At 37.7% G+C, this 19,726-nt stretch overlaps 1 protein-coding gene across 1 annotated transcript; it reads left to right on the top strand.

Moving 5' to 3' along the window:
* The first annotated feature begins 10,370 nt into the window (after positions 1 to 10,370).
* On the top strand, positions 10,371 to 18,776 carry Lox (lysyl oxidase). Its single transcript, XM_076855890.1, has 6 exons — positions 10,371 to 11,382; positions 11,727 to 11,835; positions 13,118 to 13,255; positions 14,501 to 14,657; positions 18,216 to 18,311; positions 18,657 to 18,776. The coding sequence occupies exons 1-6, from the start codon at positions 10,752 to 10,754 to the stop codon at positions 18,774 to 18,776; spliced, it is 1,251 nt and encodes a 416-aa protein (XP_076712005.1). The 5' UTR covers positions 10,371 to 10,751.
* The last annotated feature ends 950 nt before the right edge of the window (positions 18,777 to 19,726 follow it).

The raw sequence follows: 19,726 nt of genomic DNA, 5'->3' as shown, positions 1-19,726 counted from the left end.
TTAAGACAACAACTTATAAAATAAGTTGACAGTTTCATATAGAATTAAATATCTACCTACTCTGAAGATGTAGCAATTCTACCACTAAGTAGCTACCAAGAAGAAATGAAAACATACATATATGTATAGAATAATTTGTAGATGAAAACTCATAGCAGCTTTTTCCATAATAGTGCCAAAAATTACCAAATAAATTGTGATATTTTCAAGAAAAACAAATGAACCACTGATTGAGCAATATTGGGATGAGTCTGACAGGCATTATCCCTGAGCAAAAGAACAAACAAACAAGGGGAGAAGTTGTATAATTTCTACTTATCTGCAGTTCAAGAAAAGATAAATCAAGTAAAAACATAATTGTGGTTACCTGGGTTAAGGATGAATTGAGCTCAAAGGGACTTTGTGAAATTATGAAAATATTCTACATCTTGATTGTGGTGCTGGTTACAATGAAATATATTTGTTAGAATTCATCAAACTGTACACTTGAAAGTTATGAATGTTATTTTATATAAATTATATCTCAATAATGTTGATTTATTTTTAAAAATTTTCCTGCTTTAAAGTAACAAAACAGACACTTCAAAGACTAACAAATGGCCCTTTTTCCATGTTAAAGAAAATGCCTTTCTCTGTAATTGTCTATATGAAAATAAATCTTGTCTACTTTTTTATCTTTATTTTGTTTAATTATTTTTATGTGGTGCTGAGGATCGAACCCAATGCCTCACATGTATGAGGCAAGTGCTCTGCCACTGAGCCACAACCCTAGCCCAAACCTTGTCTGTTTTAAATTATAATGTTCAAGTACCAAGTAGTAATAACATTTACCATCTATTCAGTGCCTAAGATAGATTCTCTGCCATATATACTAACAAACATTTCATCCTCATAACAATCCTGTAAGATAGGTCTTAATATCTTTATTTTGGATGAAGAAAATCAACTCTCAAAATAGTTAAGTAATTTGTCCAAGAACTTACTGTTATAAATAACAGAGGGCACAGTAATGCAAGGACTACCTCTATCACTGATGTTCTTCTATATATCACCTTCCCAGCTAACTTCCCAAAGCCATTTGCCCATAGGCACTAGGTTAATAGTCTAATCATTTAATTGGCCCAGCCACTGTCTTCTTGACATGTAATTTTTAGTGAGTCACTCAGTTCTTTTCCACCAACAATTAAAAAAATTAAGAAAATAATAAAAACAACTACATATGCTCTTTCTACTTCATATGGCAAGAGATTAATAATGAAGTTATAACAATGCATACCTGAATTCAAGATCCAGTTCTGCCATTTTTTTTTTTAATGTGGTGGGAGTACTGTGGATTGAACACAGGGCTTTGGGCATGATAAGTGCTCTACTACTTAGGTACATCTCAATTCTTTTTATTTTATTTTGCATCAGGCTCTCCCTAAGTCATACAGGCTGTCCTTGAACTTCTGATCCTCCTGTCTCAACATCCCAAGAAGCTAAGATTATAGATGTTACCACCACACCCAGATTTCTGCCAACTTTTAACTGAATATGTTGCTTAATCTTTCTAACCTTCAGTTCCTTGTCAAATAAAATGAAAGTATTAATAACCGCTTCACAGAGTTGTCATGAGGATAAAATGAGGTAATGCACTCAAGTACTTTGCAAAGTGCCAGGAGCATACTAAATGACAAGAAATAGAAATGATTGCTATTAATGAGAGGACAGGATTGTCCAGAATGAGGGTGATTAAATTTCTTATTTTTAAAAAATTATTGCTCATTTTCTTATTATTTCCTTCCTCTACTAGAGATCCATTTAGAAAGTTTTGTTAAGCCCTGTGCATTCGACTCAATACTCAGGCATCAAAGATTTCTTAGTTACAGATCATTCTAAGTTGCATGAAGTCATTTTTCAATTAATATTCATTTAATATTTTCATTTAATTAATGTGTTTAATACTTTCCAATATGTCATTATGTAATAGTCCTTTGTATTAACTATTTGTAAAAGATTCTAGAGACCTTTGAGAATAAAGTACATGTCCTTGACAGACGGGCCTGTCTTGTTTCCACACATAACTTAGAATAGTGGTCCAAATGTCCAGTGCCTTTACGTGACTTATAGAAGACAGAGTTCACACAAATTTTATGACACAGAACTTTAGTTCATCTCCTTCTCTGTACCTTCTGGACAAGATGACTATGATCTATGAAATAATCTGAATGCAAGAGAATAGGTAGAAGCCAGAGAAATCCACGTTTACTATAGTTACAGTTCTAACTATAACCAACAGGGCCTCCTTTAAATGACTTTCATAGGACTGGTTTGTGGCTTATTGGTAGAGCATATGTTTAGTATGCACAAGATCCTGGTTCAATCCCCAGCATGAAAGGAAGAAGAAAAATAGGAAGTCAGGCAGGTAGAGGGAGAGAAAGCAAGAAAAGAAAAAAAAAAAAAGATTCATATCGTTAAGAGCTATTGTTAAAAAAAAATCTTTCATTCTTTGTTCTAAGTGCTATGTAATCAAGAAGTAAGATAGCAAATGAGTGGCATAATAATCATAAGAGAAAGAATTATGATTTTCAAAGTTGACGTTAAGCATAATTAGAAACAGGTTCTGATATTCTGAGATCTATCATTTTATAGGAGAAAATGGGGGAAATATTAAACTCCACTCAATTCCCATTACTTGGTAGTCATTTGTTATCTTGTTCTTCCTAGGCCTGGAGACAAGCTAATACACATCAGATGACATTCAAGCAGAGGGATGACTCTCTACTGGCGGGATTGGAATCCGTGCATGTGACTGGCAGGTGAAAGAGATGCCCAAGTTAAGCCTACATGCTCTCTTAACATATCTCCTACAAGCTCAGAGGATCATGCCTTGCTTATGTTAAATTAAGTAACTTTTAGGGTACTGGGACAGTGAAATTGAATGCATGAAGAGCCGAAGAGCAGCAAACAAATTTTCTAAGATGTGGACTTGATATTTGTTTTAGTCAGCTTTGCATCACAAAAGACCTGACATGAGAAACTTAAAAGTTTATTTTGGCTCATGGTTTCAGCCGTTTGATTTTTGGTCAACTGATTCCATAGCTCTGGAACTGAGGTGAGGCAGAACATAATAATGGAAGGGTGTGGCAGAAGGAAGCATCTCAGGACATGGCAACCAGGAAGCAGAGAGAGAGCTCTGCTCACCAGGGATGAAAATTGTGTAACCTTTTTACCACGAGTTAATCTTGGAGTCAATCCTAGAGGACTGATACCTAACCATATTTGGCAGATGGACGTCACATACTTGTCAGAATTTGGAAAATTAAAATATTTGCATGTTACAGTTGATACTTCTTCCGGATTTTTGATGGGCTCCCTTCATGCCGGAGAAAAACTAAAGATGTTATAGCTCATTGCTTACAAAATTTTGCCACTGTGGGTGTTCCAAAACAGTTAAAAACAGATAATGCCCCTGGTTATACCTCTACCTCTTTTAAACAATTTTGCTCATCATTTGGCATATATATATATATATATATATATATATATATATATATATATATAAAACAGGAATTTCATACAATCCACAGGGACAAGGCATAGTTGAAAGAGTTCATCAAACTATTAAAATGTACTTATTAAAGCAAAAAGAGGGAATTGGGAAGGGGTATATATTCCCCAAAGATAAACTTAAAATAACCCTTTTTACTCTAAACTTTTTAAATTTGGATTCATCAGGGCTTAGTGCTGCAGAAAGGCATATGTGTCCAAAAAATGTAAATAAGCCTAAAGAACTTTGGAAGGATATTCTAACAGGACAATGGAAAGGTCCTGACCCAGTGATTGTCTGGAGTCAGGGGTCTGTTTGTGTGTTTCCACAGGGAGAACAGCAGCTGATTTGGATTCCAGAGAGACTAACTAAAGCGATTTCTACAGACCAAAAAGAAGATGATTTGGCTCAAATCCATAACAGCTGATATCCAGAACTCCAGTTTGGCTGTCCTTACATCTGCGACAGTGGTTCTCCCACACCTGGAGGCTAATGAAACCAGGATGCATTTTTCAATATCTATTTATTATTGACCTTTCCCACATCATGAAGTTCTATTTTGTTTTTTGAGCTCATACCTAGGTTAATGTTTTGCTGATCAGTTCTATTTTTTGACTATGGAGTTTTTAAACATTGAAATGGATATTTCACCTGTAAAAAATTACAAGGCCTTTACTATTATGTTATGTGTTGTATGTATCATATTATGTGTACACACTTGTGTTTTGTGTTGTATGTTTGCATGTGCGTATGTCCATATATCATATATGATGAGCGCTCATGAAAAAATGGATCCAAATATTTTTTTTCTTATTCACGTGATTTAAATGGTTTAATTTAAATTGGGTGAACAGCTGTTGAGGATTGTTTTAATATGTGAACAAAAAAGGAGGTTAACAGATCTGTTTGTTTACTTTCACCTTTCCTTTTCATTATATTTAATAATTCTGTTCAGGATAATGTAAATTGTTCAGAAAATTGCTTTCTTTTAGTGCCTGCTGGGATGTTAAGTAATTTTTTCTTTAGCCATTATTGCCAGAATTCCTATCTTCATCCCAGTGCCAGTGAAGACAAAGATAAAACCAATCTACAGCTTCTGCAATAGCTATCACTGAACTGCTTGCAGAACTTGCCTCAACTATGTATCACTTGTATGCATTGTAAACTATCTGTTGGTGCAGCGACTTATGGTAGTGCCGGGGTATTTTTGCTAATGGTGTCATCGGTGGTACAATTTTTTCAAAAGGAGCCACCAATTGGCTTGGTGTATCCTCCTCCCTTGTGCTTGTTCAGCTAAACTTTGGGGGCCAACAAAGGTGAGGCAAAGAACCTCACCCCCCCACTGTTACAAAGGCCTATCCACAGGTGTGGCTGTATGCTGGACGGGTAGTCAATGACGGGTAAGATCCAATTGCAATGGTACCAACCTAAGACAGGAGGCTGACGCCTTGAGGTCAGCTCATCCGATGACGGGTAAGGACCATATGTAGTATTGGACAACCTAAGACAGGCACGGTCCCTAAGCCACATGCTTGTTGTTTAATTAAACAGAGAGGGGGAGATGTTGAGAGCCACAGCCGAAGCGGCCCCAGCAAACTTCCAGCTGATTGGCTCCTCTGCGGTGACACTCATTGGGCTGTTTTCCCACCCTTTTAGACCATGGAGCTGCTCATTGGGGGACACTTTTGGCTCCGCCCACGCGACCCAGCCAATCGGCCTCAAGAGTGGGAAGGGTGGGGGGGTTGAGAGGCTCGCTGGAAGCTGGTGGTGGCAGTTGGGCTCTGAGGGAATTCCTGAAGAGCTTGAGTGGTGCAGCGTGTGTATTCTAAAAATAAAGTTCGTTCCTGCTTGATAAGTGTCTGGTGAATTGTGCCCAGCCAGACTTAGGCAGAAGGGTGTGGCAGAAGGAAGCATCTCAGGACATGGCAACCAGGAAGCAGAGAGAGAGCTCTGCTCACCAGGGATTAAATATAACTTCTAAAGGTGTACCCCTAGTGATCTACTTCCTCTGGCCATACCCTACCTGCCTACATTTATCACCTGAGTAACCCATATCAGTGGATTAATCCACTAGTTAGGTTATAGCTCTCATAATCTAATCATTTTACCTCTGAGTATTCTTGCATTGTTCCACACATGAGCTTTTGGTGGACACCTCATATTTAAATCATAACAGCAGTACACATTCTCCTATTGATTAGTAACAGAAATGATTCTAGTATACCACATAGGATGAAGAAGAGCAGTCTTTTTATAATGGGACTTTCCATCAACTCAAATAACTTGGTCTTCACTTATAGGTAGTTTTGCCAACTGGCTAGCCCCTTATTTTTATAGCCAATATAACCAAATTACTTTGATACACTGCATTTCCAAGACCCATTCACCTGTTTAGTATCATGTCTTCTCATTTTTCCATTTTGCTAAAGTGACTAAAATTCTTTATTTTATCACATATGAATATTCATTAAAGACATCAGAATGAAATACTTTTTCATTCTTTGGAGTTAAATTCCATTTTTCTATTCCATGGGTGTTTCAGTAGGAATGGGTAATCCAAACTGTTATATTTAAAATTGATTATTTCTGAAATTCTTCAGAAATAATTCTATGCACTTTGTTTACAGATAATCTTTTCAGTTCAGGCTTGACACATATAGATAAATGTGTGCCAACTGTCTCCTTTTTATATTTCAATGAATAACTGGAAGCAATGTGTGGCAGAAGGGGAAGAGAGGAAGGAAGGATTACAAACATGCTAATGACTTTGAATATTGCTTCTCCTCCATTCTACTCAAGTGAAAAAAAAATTGCTGGTTATTTATTCCTATTACTTTCCTAAGTACTTTTAAGAGTGTGCAGTGTCCTTATAAATTCTCAATTGATTCTCACGTGTAAGATGCTTTACCTATCTCTTTCTCAATCATTTTCACCTTAAAAATCTCTAACTTTCCACTTCCTTTATTTTATTTAAATTACATGGTGGCACCAAAGCACATACAAGTCTTCACTGAGAAACAAGATTTGTATGAGTTTTCTGAGCCCCAAACAAAAGAGTTATGCTTGAACTCTAGTCCTTTTGACTATAGCATTACTATTCTGGTTTCAGTAATTCAGAGGCTCTGCTTTACATTTTGGGCTTTCTGCATAATTCTATTTTCCATATATATGAACTATCCCACAAACGTAAATTAATTTGCAAATTCTAGGAATACAACCTTCTGACAACTTTTATTTCTTGGTTAGTACAGGTGTTGAGGTGTTGCAGTTTAAACATGGATATTGATGAGCTAGAACCTCAAAAAAGGGAATCAGAATTATTCCATCTCTCGTTTTACAATACACACTGCAAACTGTCCACAAAATTAATATACTATAGTGAATATAACCTTTATGTATATCTATATTGCACTAATTTAAAAAACTATAATAGAAGAAAAACCCATAAAATAGAGGGAAAGTAATAGGGAGAGAGAGGAGGGGAAGTAAAGGGAAAGCACTGGGGACTGAATTGGAGCACATTGAACTTAATTTTTATATAATTATGTCAAAATGAACCCCAATTTTATATATAACTATAGTATACCAATAAAAATAAATAATAACAATTTTAAATTTTTGAAAAAGAGCGAGTCCCATGGCCAAAAGTTGCATCAGCTGTGTATCTTACCAAAACTAACACGCTAAAGGTATCTTTTATATATCTACAAGTTAACATCATCACTAATATTACAAGTGTTATTATTATTACTTCAGTATTGAGTGTGAAGAAACTATAGTTTCTCTAATTTTGTAAATAATAGTTTTGCCATTGAACAAAAAGCATGATGTGGCTAGATTATTTCCCTCAGGGCTTGCAGACACTTTCTGTTGTCCCCAATGTGGTGGCCACATGTTTGTTTTTCAGCTGGCTGAGTGGTAATCCAGAGAGAGTTTAGAGGAAATGAAAGAGAAAGAAAATGAACTAAGCTTTTCATTAGAGTATGTGACAATGAGTTATGTGTCATCTCCCCTGAGATATGTGTATATGTGTATCTGCTTTTAAAAGAAAATGAGTAGTGTTCACCACTACTGTTCTAATCAATTATTTATATTCTGATAAAACTCTTTTAAGTCTGTTGAAGTTAATTTGAAAAAAAAAAAAGGTCAACCTCATTCAGTTTTCAATTTTTAGTGTTTATGTGTGGAAATCATCACTAAGGTATACCACAATTAAGGGTAAATGTGTCCAAAGAAATGCTTGTAACCAAAATAAATGTATATAGAATTTTACTGCTGGACAATATGTAAAAAAAATTAAAATTGTAGCATGAAGGCTTTAACTCACAAAAACAGTGTACCTGATGTTTTTAAAGTCCAACTAAAGGAATTATTTGATTAAATATTAAAAATCACAATCAAACATTGTAGTGACTGAGTTGAAAATAGTGTAAATAACTGTATTATTCATAAAAATCAGAGATTTTTAAACTAGTAAAAGTTCATTCGAAAAGATTTAAGTTAATCTTTGAATTTTACAGATAACTAAGAAATAGAGAATCAGCCATACAAAATAGGAAACTTTTTTTATACCAAGGATTGAACCTAGGGGTGCTTAACCACTAAGCCACTTCCCCAGCCCTTTTTCTTTTTTATTTTGAGACAGCTATCACTAAGTTGTTAAGGCTAGCTTTGAACTTGTGATCCTCCTGCCTCAGCCTCCCAAGCCACTGGGATTACAGGTATATGCCACTGTGCCTGTCCAGGAACAGCTTTTGCCTGCCACTCTAACGGTATGATTTACATAGCAGATGTCTTCCCCTAGGAGTCTGTGGTCAAGTAATAGCAGCTTCAGGCTTTTTTTCTGGAGAATAAGCTGAGCCTTTTCAGCTGAGAGATAATTACACTCTATCCCTTCCTGCTTCTCCTATAATTTCATCTGTCTGTCTAAATTGTATACACCTGTTTCTTCTTTTTTTATGCCATCTTCCTTAGTGGGTTTGGAGAAAGTGAGTAATTTTAAGCACTGCCGCAAGTCTCTAAAATGACAGCTAGGGATGTCACTGACTGTTATTTAGAAAGAATTCACTGTTGACATGAGAGGATTTGTATTTGAATTTTTATCTTCATCATACAAGCAATAGATTTGCCAATCTATTGGCAAGCTTCCATCTAATATCCCTTTGTGACCAAGGATGCTGTGTGGTCATGAGCAAAGCAAATCTAATTTGACTCAAAAAGAGCCAAACCATCATCCTGGACTCAGAATCATGTGATTTGATTAATTGAAAGAACCACAACCGCCTCAGTCAGAGTTCTTAGGTGGCAAACAACAGAAATTGACTCTATGTTAAGCCACAAAGTAATGCATTAGAAAAATTGAAAGAAAAGCTAAAGAATCAGGTCTTGGAATGTACCGCTCAGGGGGATTTACATTCAAGCCCTAACATATACTTTGCTTCATAATGACAGGGGCAATAATTTTGACCATGTGTCTTTCTACTTAGATTTAAATTCTAGGAATATGGTTTGATTAGCCAAACTAGGATTTCTAGACTCTTGCTTGAATTGGGGGAAATATGAATGCTCAGACAGTCCCACCATGCCACTGGGGAGGGGAAGTTTCCCAAAGAACATACAGTTGTTTTTAACAGAAAGAAAAGGAAAATGTATGTGAAGAGGTCAAATCAGCAGATATATACCATACTACCAAAATATGGTGATTTGTTATGGAAAGACAGAGACCAACAGAAACAGGTGAATATCCAAATATATGCAGACAGCCCAGAGATGAAATCAATAAAAATGTCATAAAAATTCGGTAGTAAGTAGTAGTATTAAATCAAACTACTTAGTAGCATTTTTTCTTTGAAATGACTCCAGCACTGCCCAACATTGAATGGTATGTGAATAACTAGTCTATGAGCATCTCTTTCCAGTCAGCATAGTTTAATCTGCCCTCCCATTCTCCTAGTAGCCACTCCCACTCTCTTCTTTTTACCAAACTCTGAACTCCAGGGTTGTTTCTTTTACAAATCATTTGTTTGGGTTGGAAAATAAATCAAACACCATGGTATACGTTATTGACTTTCAATATTTAACAGTGGTGATTTAAACTTCTTAAATCAAAAGTCTAATTAGATGTAGGAAAGACAAAGAAAAAAGTCAGATAAAAATGTTTATTTGAGAATGCCTTCTGTGTACTCTCCTAGGCAGACTTGCTCTAGTTCCCTGGTCTGTGGTGGAAATGAAGGATGATTTTTCATTTCACTCAAGTACCAGGCCGGCATTTTCAAAAAGAGGTTTATTCAGCGGTTCAGCATTAGCAAGCTTTGTTCTCTGTAAAATTTGACTTTTTGTTATTAAAATATTCACTGTAGGAAACAGATTTGTAACCCATTTCTCATATTACCTACCCTCAGAAAAACAAAATTTGATATCCTGGGGTTTATTTGCTGAGGGCTCTGCCCATAAATCGAGTGAGTGTACATTGGGAAATTTGTCTGGTTAACTCCTTTATGGAAGTGCATTAGTCACAACCGCCCCCCCCTCCCCAACACACACTTTCGCCCCCAGCACCTCCCCACCTCCTGACTTCCCGCCTCTCCAGGGCTGGTGACCTAATAGCATTTTTCTCCATGCATATTTTGGCTTCGTCCCATGGCCTGGCTGCCTCCGTCTGTCTGAGTCTTTTGAAATTCCTGCATGTTCGCCCCAGATTAAGCCGAGCGTGTCTCAGGATGTGTGTTCCGTTTTGTTCTTTCCCCTTAACGCTCCCAGTGCAACGTGTCTGGGGGGAGGAGGACAGGACAGGGAGAAGAGGGAGGGGCAGAGACGAAGAGCTGTCCGCCTTGCACGTTTCCAATCGCATTACGTGAACAAATAGCGGAGGGGCAGCAGGGCCAGAACGGCTTGTGTAACTTTGCAAACTTGCCAGAAAGTTTAAAATCTCTCCTCCTTCCTTCACTCCAGACACTGCCCGCTCGCCGGGACCGCCGCGCCGCTCCCCGTCGCTTTCCAGAAGGACTGGGGAAGGGGAAAGACGGGTGCCACGTCCGAGGAGCTGCTCTGCCTATCTAAAGGGTCTGCAGCCCACCATTGGCACTGCTTTGTGGGTACTGAGATAACGGCACTCTGCTCGCCTCCCTGTTTAAAGATTTCTGCCTCCTTCGCGTGATTTGAGTCCCGTTTTAACTTTTTCTGTGAGCCAAGATCTCCTGTAGAGGAGACAGTCCGGGTGAAGATGCGCTTCGCCTGGACCATGCTCCTCCTGGGGCCGCTGCAGCTCTGTCCGCTCCTGCGCTGCGCCCCACAGGCCCCCGGTCAGCAGCAACCACCGCGCGAGCCACCGGCGGCTCCGGGAGCCTGGCGCCAGAGGATCCAATGGGAGAACAACGGGCAGGTGTTCAGCTTGCTGAGTCTGGGCTCACAGTACCAGCCGCAGCGCCGCCGGGGCCCCAGCGCCGCCGCCGCTGGAACAGACGGTGCTGCCGCACCGCAGCCGCGCACGCCGATCCTGCTGCTCCGGGACAATCGCACCGCCGCAGCAAGGGCGCGAACCGCCAGCTCGTCAGGGGTCGCCACAGGTCGCCCCAGGCCTGACGCCCGCCACTGGTTTCAAGCCGGCTACTCATCTTCTGGGACCCGCGACGCTGGCGCCTCGCGCGCAGGTAACCGGACGGAGCCAGAACAGCTCCCGGAGCTCAGTAACCTGCGGCCGCCCAGCCACGTGGACCGCATGGTGGGCGACGAGCCGTACAACCCCTACAAGTACTCTGACGACAACCCTTACTACAACTACTACGATACGTATGAGAGGCCCCGGCCTGGGAGCAGGTATCGACCCGGATACGGCACCGGCTATTTTCAGTACGGTAAGCACCCCCAATCCCCAGGGCAGCCAGAATGCACCAGGTCCCCAACTATGTGGCTCCTCTACGTGGCTGTCTGGGCGCGGCGGGCCCCGGTCCCTGCTGATTCGACCCCTCCCCCCAAGCCTGCAGAGCCAGCTCTGGAATCTGGTGCAAACCGCACGCCTGGCTCCTTCAGCTTATTTTTCGCTTAGCTTCTCAACCGGGGGCAGGGGCGGGGGTGTAGCAAATTCTCTGGCTTCCCCCAGCCCTACCCTGCAGTCCTGGTGGGCTAAGGATGACAAATAAGGGATCTGAAGGGACCCGGACCCGGAGTAACGAGGCGCTTGTTGCCTGCTGTCATTTAGGTCTCCCGGACCTGGTGCCTGACCCTTACTACATCCAAGCATCCACATACGTGCAGAAGATGGCTATGTACAACCTGAGATGCGCTGCGGAAGAAAACTGTCTGGCCAGGTACCAGCTGGGATCTCGGTGGCCCGGCTCCCCCACCTCGGTGCCTGCTTCTCATTACTTCTGTTCAGGCAGACCAGACCTAGGAAATGGGACAAGGGCTAGGAAAAGATAAAGTGATACGTGACCTTCTGGGCATGTTGACCTGCATGAAGAATTAAAAGTTTTAAAGTTTCTATAGATTTGTCACAAATTGTGGTGGACCTAATCCTTATCCTGGAGACTGGTACTCTTATATTTTTTTTCTAAGATTCTTAAACTTTAGAACTAATAACTTTTTATAAACCAACTGTACAGAAATGTAGAAAAACATATTGTAACAAGAAGGGCATGTTACTATTCCCTTAGAAGATTGGAGGTAAAATTTTCATTGTGGCACCCTCATTGGTAAACCCAAAGTTTTCCCTTTTTATTTCAGGTCTAACTGAGTTGTTTTGATATTACTTCAGCCAGAATAAGACCATGAGCAGCTTTGTTTTGCCTTTAGTCCTAAAATAAAATAGCTATTAGGATATTGGTTCTCTGAGTTTGCACCTAGGAACCAGCAGAGGGAGCAAAAGATGTTTTGATGGGTCCCATAAATATGTTAACATGTAAAATAAGGTCAGGGATAGTATTAGAACATACACTCACATGAAATATGTTAGTCGGAGCACAGTGCTGATTACTTGTACATTTCTTCCACATTGTACCTTTGCAATTGTCAGGGTAGGGAATAGAAGAAATTCAACCTCACTTTCATTCCTAAGTCTTGTATCACTCACACCATTGTCTTCCTCAAGTTTCCTTGTTTTGAAGATGTGAAGTTGCAAAATTATTTAACTAAGTTATGTGTGTTCTTTTAGAGTCATTTTCTCACTTTATTTCTTAGTTATCTGTTTAAAATAAAATATTTTGTTAAATTCAAAGTTCCTAATAACTACAGATCAGTTTTAATTTGGGATAATTTCCACCTCAGTTGTTCTTATGTTTAAACTTGAATTGATTTATGATACAAAGTTGGTTTCTCACACATAGATTTTAGTGCAAGTTTTATTATGTTGTCACTTTTAAATTCTGAATTTTCACTGTTGTCTTTCATTCAGTCAGTCATGAAGTATTCATTGAGTTCTGAATACCCCAGAACTGTTGGGAGCTTGGGATTCAGCAATAAACAAAATAAATTGAACACCCTAACCTCTTGGAACTGATGGTGTACTTGGGGAAAGGATGTACTATATGATGGAGAAGGTTTGTCTTAAGTTAAAAGTCTGTGAATATAATGTTTCTTTTTTCAAAATCACAGTTCAGCTTACAGAGCAGATGTAAGAGATTATGATCACAGGGTGCTGCTAAGATTTCCCCAAAGAGTAAAAAACCAAGGAACATCTGATTTCTTACCAAGTCGTCCAAGATATTCCTGGGAATGGCACAGTTGTCACCAGTAAGTACATGGGCTTCCTGACTTCTGAGTTGCTCTTTCATTTTTCAGAGGATTATTGATGTGACAAATACAAGTCTTAAGTGTTATCCCAAAGATAAATTTGTTAAGATTTGTATTTAGAATTGTTTCTAAAATTTGACACAATCAAATAAGTCTGTCTTTAAGATCCTTCAACCAGTGAAACCATTATCCTTTGAACTAAAACTTCAAGCATAGCTTTATCAAGACTTGAGAAGGCATAGCAATTGACTTCAATAATGTTTACTCCAATATAGTTAGGATTTCTAAAAATGTTGATTACAGCCCAGATCATCTACAGTTAGCATTAAATAACATTTATTAAAACCACACATAGTTATCAAAAGGATCAGAGACCATTCTCAAAGGAAGATGTAAATTACATACGCCATAAGCTGAAAGTGACTTTTTCCATCTTTCAAAAGAGCTATATCAATCCCAGAGTGAATGCCCCTGATCCATACTAAATATAAGGATTTTCACATAAGGTAATGCCATCATCTGCCTTGGTGACTTACCCAGGTGTTCTTAACTGCCAGGAAATCCTGATGTTTGGCCTTAAACTTTCTGAAATTCGAGCCACTTCTTAGTGTCTTTTCCTTATGTGAAAATATGAATAGCTCAACATCTTCTAGCTAACAAAATAAGAAAAATAGATAGGAGCTTTCTAATTTTTCAGATAAAATAGAAATATTTCATTCCTAAGTAAAAGCTTATGCAGTTTAAAAATAGTGGTGGGTAAAACATGCCATTATTTCCCTATTGCATTTTAATAATGATTTTAAATATGTGAGAATTCTATTTTTAAAAATCTCCAAAAACCTTCCAGAGTCATGTGCGGCTTCTTTTTTGGTATGAGGTATCGGCATTGGCAGCCAACAGAAATATATTAGAGAAAAAAATGGCAAAAAAAAAAAATGGCTATTTTTATTTAAGGACATATAATTGTCTCTTTATATTTAATATTCAAAGATAAAACAGGGTGTAAATAAAAAACAAAAAATACCCAAACTAAGTCTGCTATCCTAGTAGCAACGTTAAAAGCTAATAATTTTGATAGATGTCTGTCCGAGGAAAATGGAGGAATCTAGCATGAATCTCTCTTAAAGAAGATAAACTTGACCCCATTTACAATGTGAATCCAAATTTGTGAGCCAACAAATTACTGTCCTCTTGGCTTTCTCCATATGCAACTGACCACTGTCTCTTTGTTTTGTGGGACACTAGACATTACCACAGCATGGACGAATTCAGCCACTATGATTTGCTTGATGCCAACACACAGAGGAGAGTGGCTGAAGGTCACAAAGCAAGTTTCTGTCTTGAGGACACATCCTGTGACTATGGCTACCACAGACGCTTTGCATGTACAGCACACACACAGGTAAGCTGGCACCCTGAAATCAGAACTCACAGGTTTTAGAGACAAAACAAAGTAGCATACTGTTTTCTTTCTTTCCACCTCCTTTTATAAATGACTTCATTCTGAGTTCATTTTGTCAAGATGAAAAATAATATGAGAAAAGGTAAGTGATGGCTTGATGCATGTTACTTTTAAAGTGTTTCCAACTTTGCACGTGATCCCTTCTCATTGTCACAGGAGGTCAATATGTATCCACGATAATATGTTCCACAATGAGAAGCCGAAGTTTACTTTCTGCAAATGTCTGAATGGTTCATAGCATCTGCACCCATTCTGTAGTCTTTAATTGATTATAAACGACTTTAAAAAAATATACCTCTGCTCCCTGAAAAGCCATTCTTTATTTTCCAAATTTTATGCTTAAAATAGAATAGTGATTGAGGCTAGCAAAAGGAGAGGAAATAAGTTTCTTAGAAAGCACTTTAAACACTCTCTCTTTTAATAATGCAAGTAAGAACAGAAGGACACGTTTTTTTCTCCACACACATATATTTAATCCTACAGTGTAATTGATGTCAGATGTTCTTTGGATGAATTTTTAAAAATAGTGCTGAACTAAGCAGTTTGTATGTCTTATAATTGGAAAATGTGTGTCAGTTAAAAGCCATGCCAGTATTTCCATATGAAACCCTAATTTGTAAAAGGACATTATAATTTTACTCCAGCCCAAATCTTGGCAAGGAACATTAAATGCATATAATCCAGGACACAAAAGGATCAGCAGCTGGCAACTTGGGAAGCAAATTTCAGGTCTGTGGCAGGAAGCTTTCTGGTGACCTAAATGTTACCATTACTTCTTTCTCTGAGTTTAGACCATTATAGCAATTGGAAGGGAAGAAGGTTAAATTAGACGTATGTGTGTGGGTTGGGGGATAGTACTTATTCTTCAAGCAAAAGGAGATGTAACCTACCCACATACTCTACATGTGTTTATATAGATTTCATTTCCATTCATTTATCAAGTCCCATAGCATCTGGTGTGCAGTGGACCTGGAGTTTATTCTCCCTTTTAGAAAAATAAACAGTTTGGACAGCTCACTCTGAGATGAAGTACTTGAATCTGGTATTGTAGGTATTTATAGCATTCCTAGTGCTTCCATTCCTTGGAGTGACCCACTTCATTTTATTTGGTAGCTTTCTTGTCAGTCATCCTCTGTATATGTATTATTCAACAATTGTGCACCAGCTCTGGCATTATGAATGATTTATGTATGTGTTTTTTTTTTCAGTAGATCAGTGTCTCTTACCCATGAACTTCATTTAAAGGAAAAAACATTCTCACAAACCTCAAATGTTGGCTTAGATTAGTTTTATTATAAACCTTCTGAAATGTATTCAAGCATAAAACTATGTATAGCTTCTATATATTTATACTCTTACTAATTCATGTTCTTAGACTCCAAGTTTATATAGTAAATATATACAAAACTAAAAATAGTCACCTAATCTCTTTACCCTAATGTAGTAAAAAGTTGTGCTTTGCAAAAACCAAATAACTAATTTAGATAGCCAGGGCTAGGATTCATATTTAATCTGTTTTAAAATTTTGCCTTTGAATACATGAAATGCCTATATGCTTAATGGTCTCATTTCCAGTTTGCCAATTCAAAAATACCAGAGCTCATGCTTAAATTCTGCTAGCTAATCCTAGAGTGCCAATTCCAGCATTTCTATTTGTTTATTCATTTATTATTTTTTATTGATTTTTTTAAAAAAAATAAATGACAGCAGAATGCATTACAAATTTTGTTACATGTATACAGCACAATTTTTCATATCTCTGGTTGTATTATTTTTGAGATGTGATCTCACTATGTTGCTCAGGCTAGTCTGGAACTCCTGAGCTCAAGAGATCCTCCCACCTCAGCTTCCTGAGTAGCAGAGATTACAGGTCTACAGAGATTACATGTCTACCACACACCTGGCTAATTCCATTGTTTTCAAAGCAGTTTTGTTCATTTAAATGACTAATATTAATGGCTGGGGTTGTAGCTCAGTGGTAGAGCACTTACTTCACACGTGTGAGGAACTGGGTTCAATTCTCATTGAAAAAGTTTAAATAATAAAGATATTGGGCCCATCTAAAACTAAAAAAAATAAATAAAAGAGAATTATTAAAATTTGTCTTCAATAGCTATCTAATCCGATGAATCCTTTATAATGTCATGAATGTAGTAGTAGTAGTAATAGCAACAATAGCAGCAGCTAACACATGTATGATGTACCAGAATCAGAATTATGTGCAGTATCACACCAAAAAAAATAATTCTTCATTATGTATTTACTACTCCACATAGATGACATTTACTACTCAACATAGATGAAATATGGACCAAGGTAGGATTCCAGACAATAACTGTGGAATGTGGTTTTCCCTGCTGCAGTTCAGGTACTTTTGAGTTTGACTTGTCTGTGCTATCACGTGCTATATGACAGCACAGTTCTCACCACACTCTTCCTAAATCTAGCTACAGCCAAACCAGTTAGTGAAGCACACTAAGGTGATTTTGCTATCTGTTTGATTACCAAAGTTATTTTAAGCATCAAAGCAATTTTGTGCGCTGAAATCAAATGGCAGTATTAATATGATTGTAGCACATTAAAATAAAAATACAAGAATTAAAATTTCTTGTGAAGAGCTAATAGAAATAATATATTCCCTGGATTCCAATTTGTGTTTCTTTTTATCCTGGGCCATCCAAGACACTTATTTATTTTTGACCTGAATATCTCAGCAAGTGGAATGTGTGGCATTTGCTAGTTTAGGTGTATGTCCATTCATTCAACAAAATATTTTAGTGATTATGTGAAATAGGGTATAGTATGGTAGTTAATGACAGGCACTCTGGATCCTGTTTACTTAAACAAACTCAATCATTTACAAGTTATAATTTAGAGAAAATACTAGCACCTTCTTCATATAGTTATGAGAATTTAATTTACATATGCAGCATGTTTAAAATAGTTTCTGGCACATAGTAATAATAAATGTTAGCTAATCAAAGATGCGACATAGACTCTACCCTTAGGGAACTTACAACCTCTAATTAGATATATTCTTACATAGTATGATCGTAATCCAGAGAAGAAATGGATAACATTGCAAAAACTATCCATGACAAAAATATCAAGGGTACTCTGAATATAAGAAGGTCATTTCTAAGAGGGGAAAATGGGAGAGGGTTTCATTAATAAGACATTTGAGTTAATTGCCAAGTGACCTTTATTCCTGCTCTGGTAATATTCCAGAATTTTGGTGGAGGACTATTTTATCATTTAAGATTGTATTTATCACTGGTAAGTTGTGACAATTTTAAGAAGGCAGGTATATTTCTACTTATTTTAGTACTGTGTCTTTTTTAACCAGAGGTGCTATGAAGCTGGGCAATATGTACTATAGTTTTATATCAAGCACTTTATAAATACTAACTGAAAATTTAATTTACAAATAACAGCATATACTTTAGCACAATCTGACCATTCACCATCATTTTAGGTGTTCTGTTTTGTTTGTTTTAGGGGTTGAGTCCTGGCTGCTATGATACCTATGCTGCAGACATTGACTGCCAGTGGATTGACATTACAGATGTACAACCTGGAAACTATATTCTAAAGGTAGAGGCCTTGGCAAATATGTAATTTTTAATTGAAATTAATAGGCACCATTCTGTAGACTCAGATGATGATAAATCATGATTTTGGAGATAGTTAGACAATTTCTAACTAACGTAGACATATGAAAATATTCTTATTTTAAAGAACATCATGGGAAGTTATACTGTTTCCTTCTATAATGTCTGCAGAGTTTAACCACTTGCTTATCTTAAACTCCCTTCCCAGCTTGTGTTAGCTAAATCACTTGCTAATGATTCCTACATAGTAGCTCTACAGAAATAGAAGGGAAAATGAGTACATAATGATGATGAAATCTTTAGCACAGACGCTGTTTGTGTTGCCTAGGTCAGTGTCAACCCCAGCTACCTGGTGCCTGAATCAGACTATACCAACAATGTTGTGCGCTGTGACATTCGCTACACAGGACATCATGCTTATGCCTCAGGCTGTACAATTTCACCGTAAGTCCTGTTTGCCTAATTAAGTAATTTTCTTTACAAAAAAGTTTTATTTATTTATTTGTGTTTTTTTTAAGCCAGGTATTATACAACAACATGTGCCTGTTTCAATTACTATAGCTTTCACTATAAAAAAACCAAAGATCAAAATTGTTACATAGAATCAGTGCTATCACATAATTAGAACTGTGTGTGTGTGTGTGTGTGTGTGTGTGTGTGTAGAAAAGTGAGGACATACTATGGTTTTAGTCATCCTAAAGCTCAGTTTTCAAAATAAGACATACACATAGAACAAGGTGTTTACTCAGAAAGCTTGTGTGGTTCAGTATGTTGAAGTATTCAAAATGCAGTGCAGGTGAGATCATAGGAGCTCAATTGAGTTTCCTGGCCCTTCATACTCAGTGAAGGAGCTTTGAAGAAAGTCCTAGAGTTCTTCAAAGTACATTTTGAAAATCACTGTCTTTAGGTACAAGACAGTGATGAAGAGACCAGATGAAGAGTTGAAGAGACCAGATCCCTGGTCTGTGGAAACCCAGATTTCATAGGTTTATTTTTAGAACCACAGGTATTAAAGGGATATACACAAAAGGAGAGGAAATCCTTGGTCCTGAAACCTTTTTTGAATGAAGGCGTAGAAGGAATCCTATCTATAAATGTTAACTAGGAGGTATTTTGATAAAAATAATGACACAGTTGGACAGGATTGCCTGCTTGCCAGTCTGTCTGTCCTGTCCCAAGCCATTATACTGCCTGTTCCACTGTTGCTGGGTAATAGATCATAACTGTATATGCACACTTACCTTATACTTCCAATAATTGGAAGACCCATAGGGTGGTACTGAACATGCATCTGCTTTGCTTTGATGGAGTGGTACTGGTATCTTTTGAGTCATGCAGAAATGTACAGCATGATTTCATATGGAAGCTGGGACAGGGGTTTGCTGCATGTGAACCTGT

The sequence above is a fragment of the Callospermophilus lateralis genome, chromosome 5, assembly GCF_048772815.1.
Source record: "Callospermophilus lateralis isolate mCalLat2 chromosome 5, mCalLat2.hap1, whole genome shotgun sequence".
Taxonomy (NCBI): domain Eukaryota; kingdom Metazoa; phylum Chordata; class Mammalia; order Rodentia; family Sciuridae; genus Callospermophilus; species Callospermophilus lateralis.
Note: the sequence above shows the minus strand (reverse complement) of the source record. Positions and strands in the feature narration are given on the sequence as shown.

Coding starts and splice junctions, on each gene's coding strand:
- Lox (XM_076855890.1), top strand. CDS start 10,752: ATGCGCTTCGCCTGGACCATGCTCCTCCTGGGGCCGCTGCAGCTCTGT. Junction 11,383..11,726: donor CACCGGCTATTTTCAGTACG/GTAAGCACCCCC, acceptor GCTGTCATTTAG/GTCTCCCGGACCTGGTGCCT. Junction 14,658..18,215: donor CATGTACAGCACACACACAG/GTAAGCTGGCAC, acceptor TGTTTGTTTTAG/GGGTTGAGTCCTGGCTGCTA.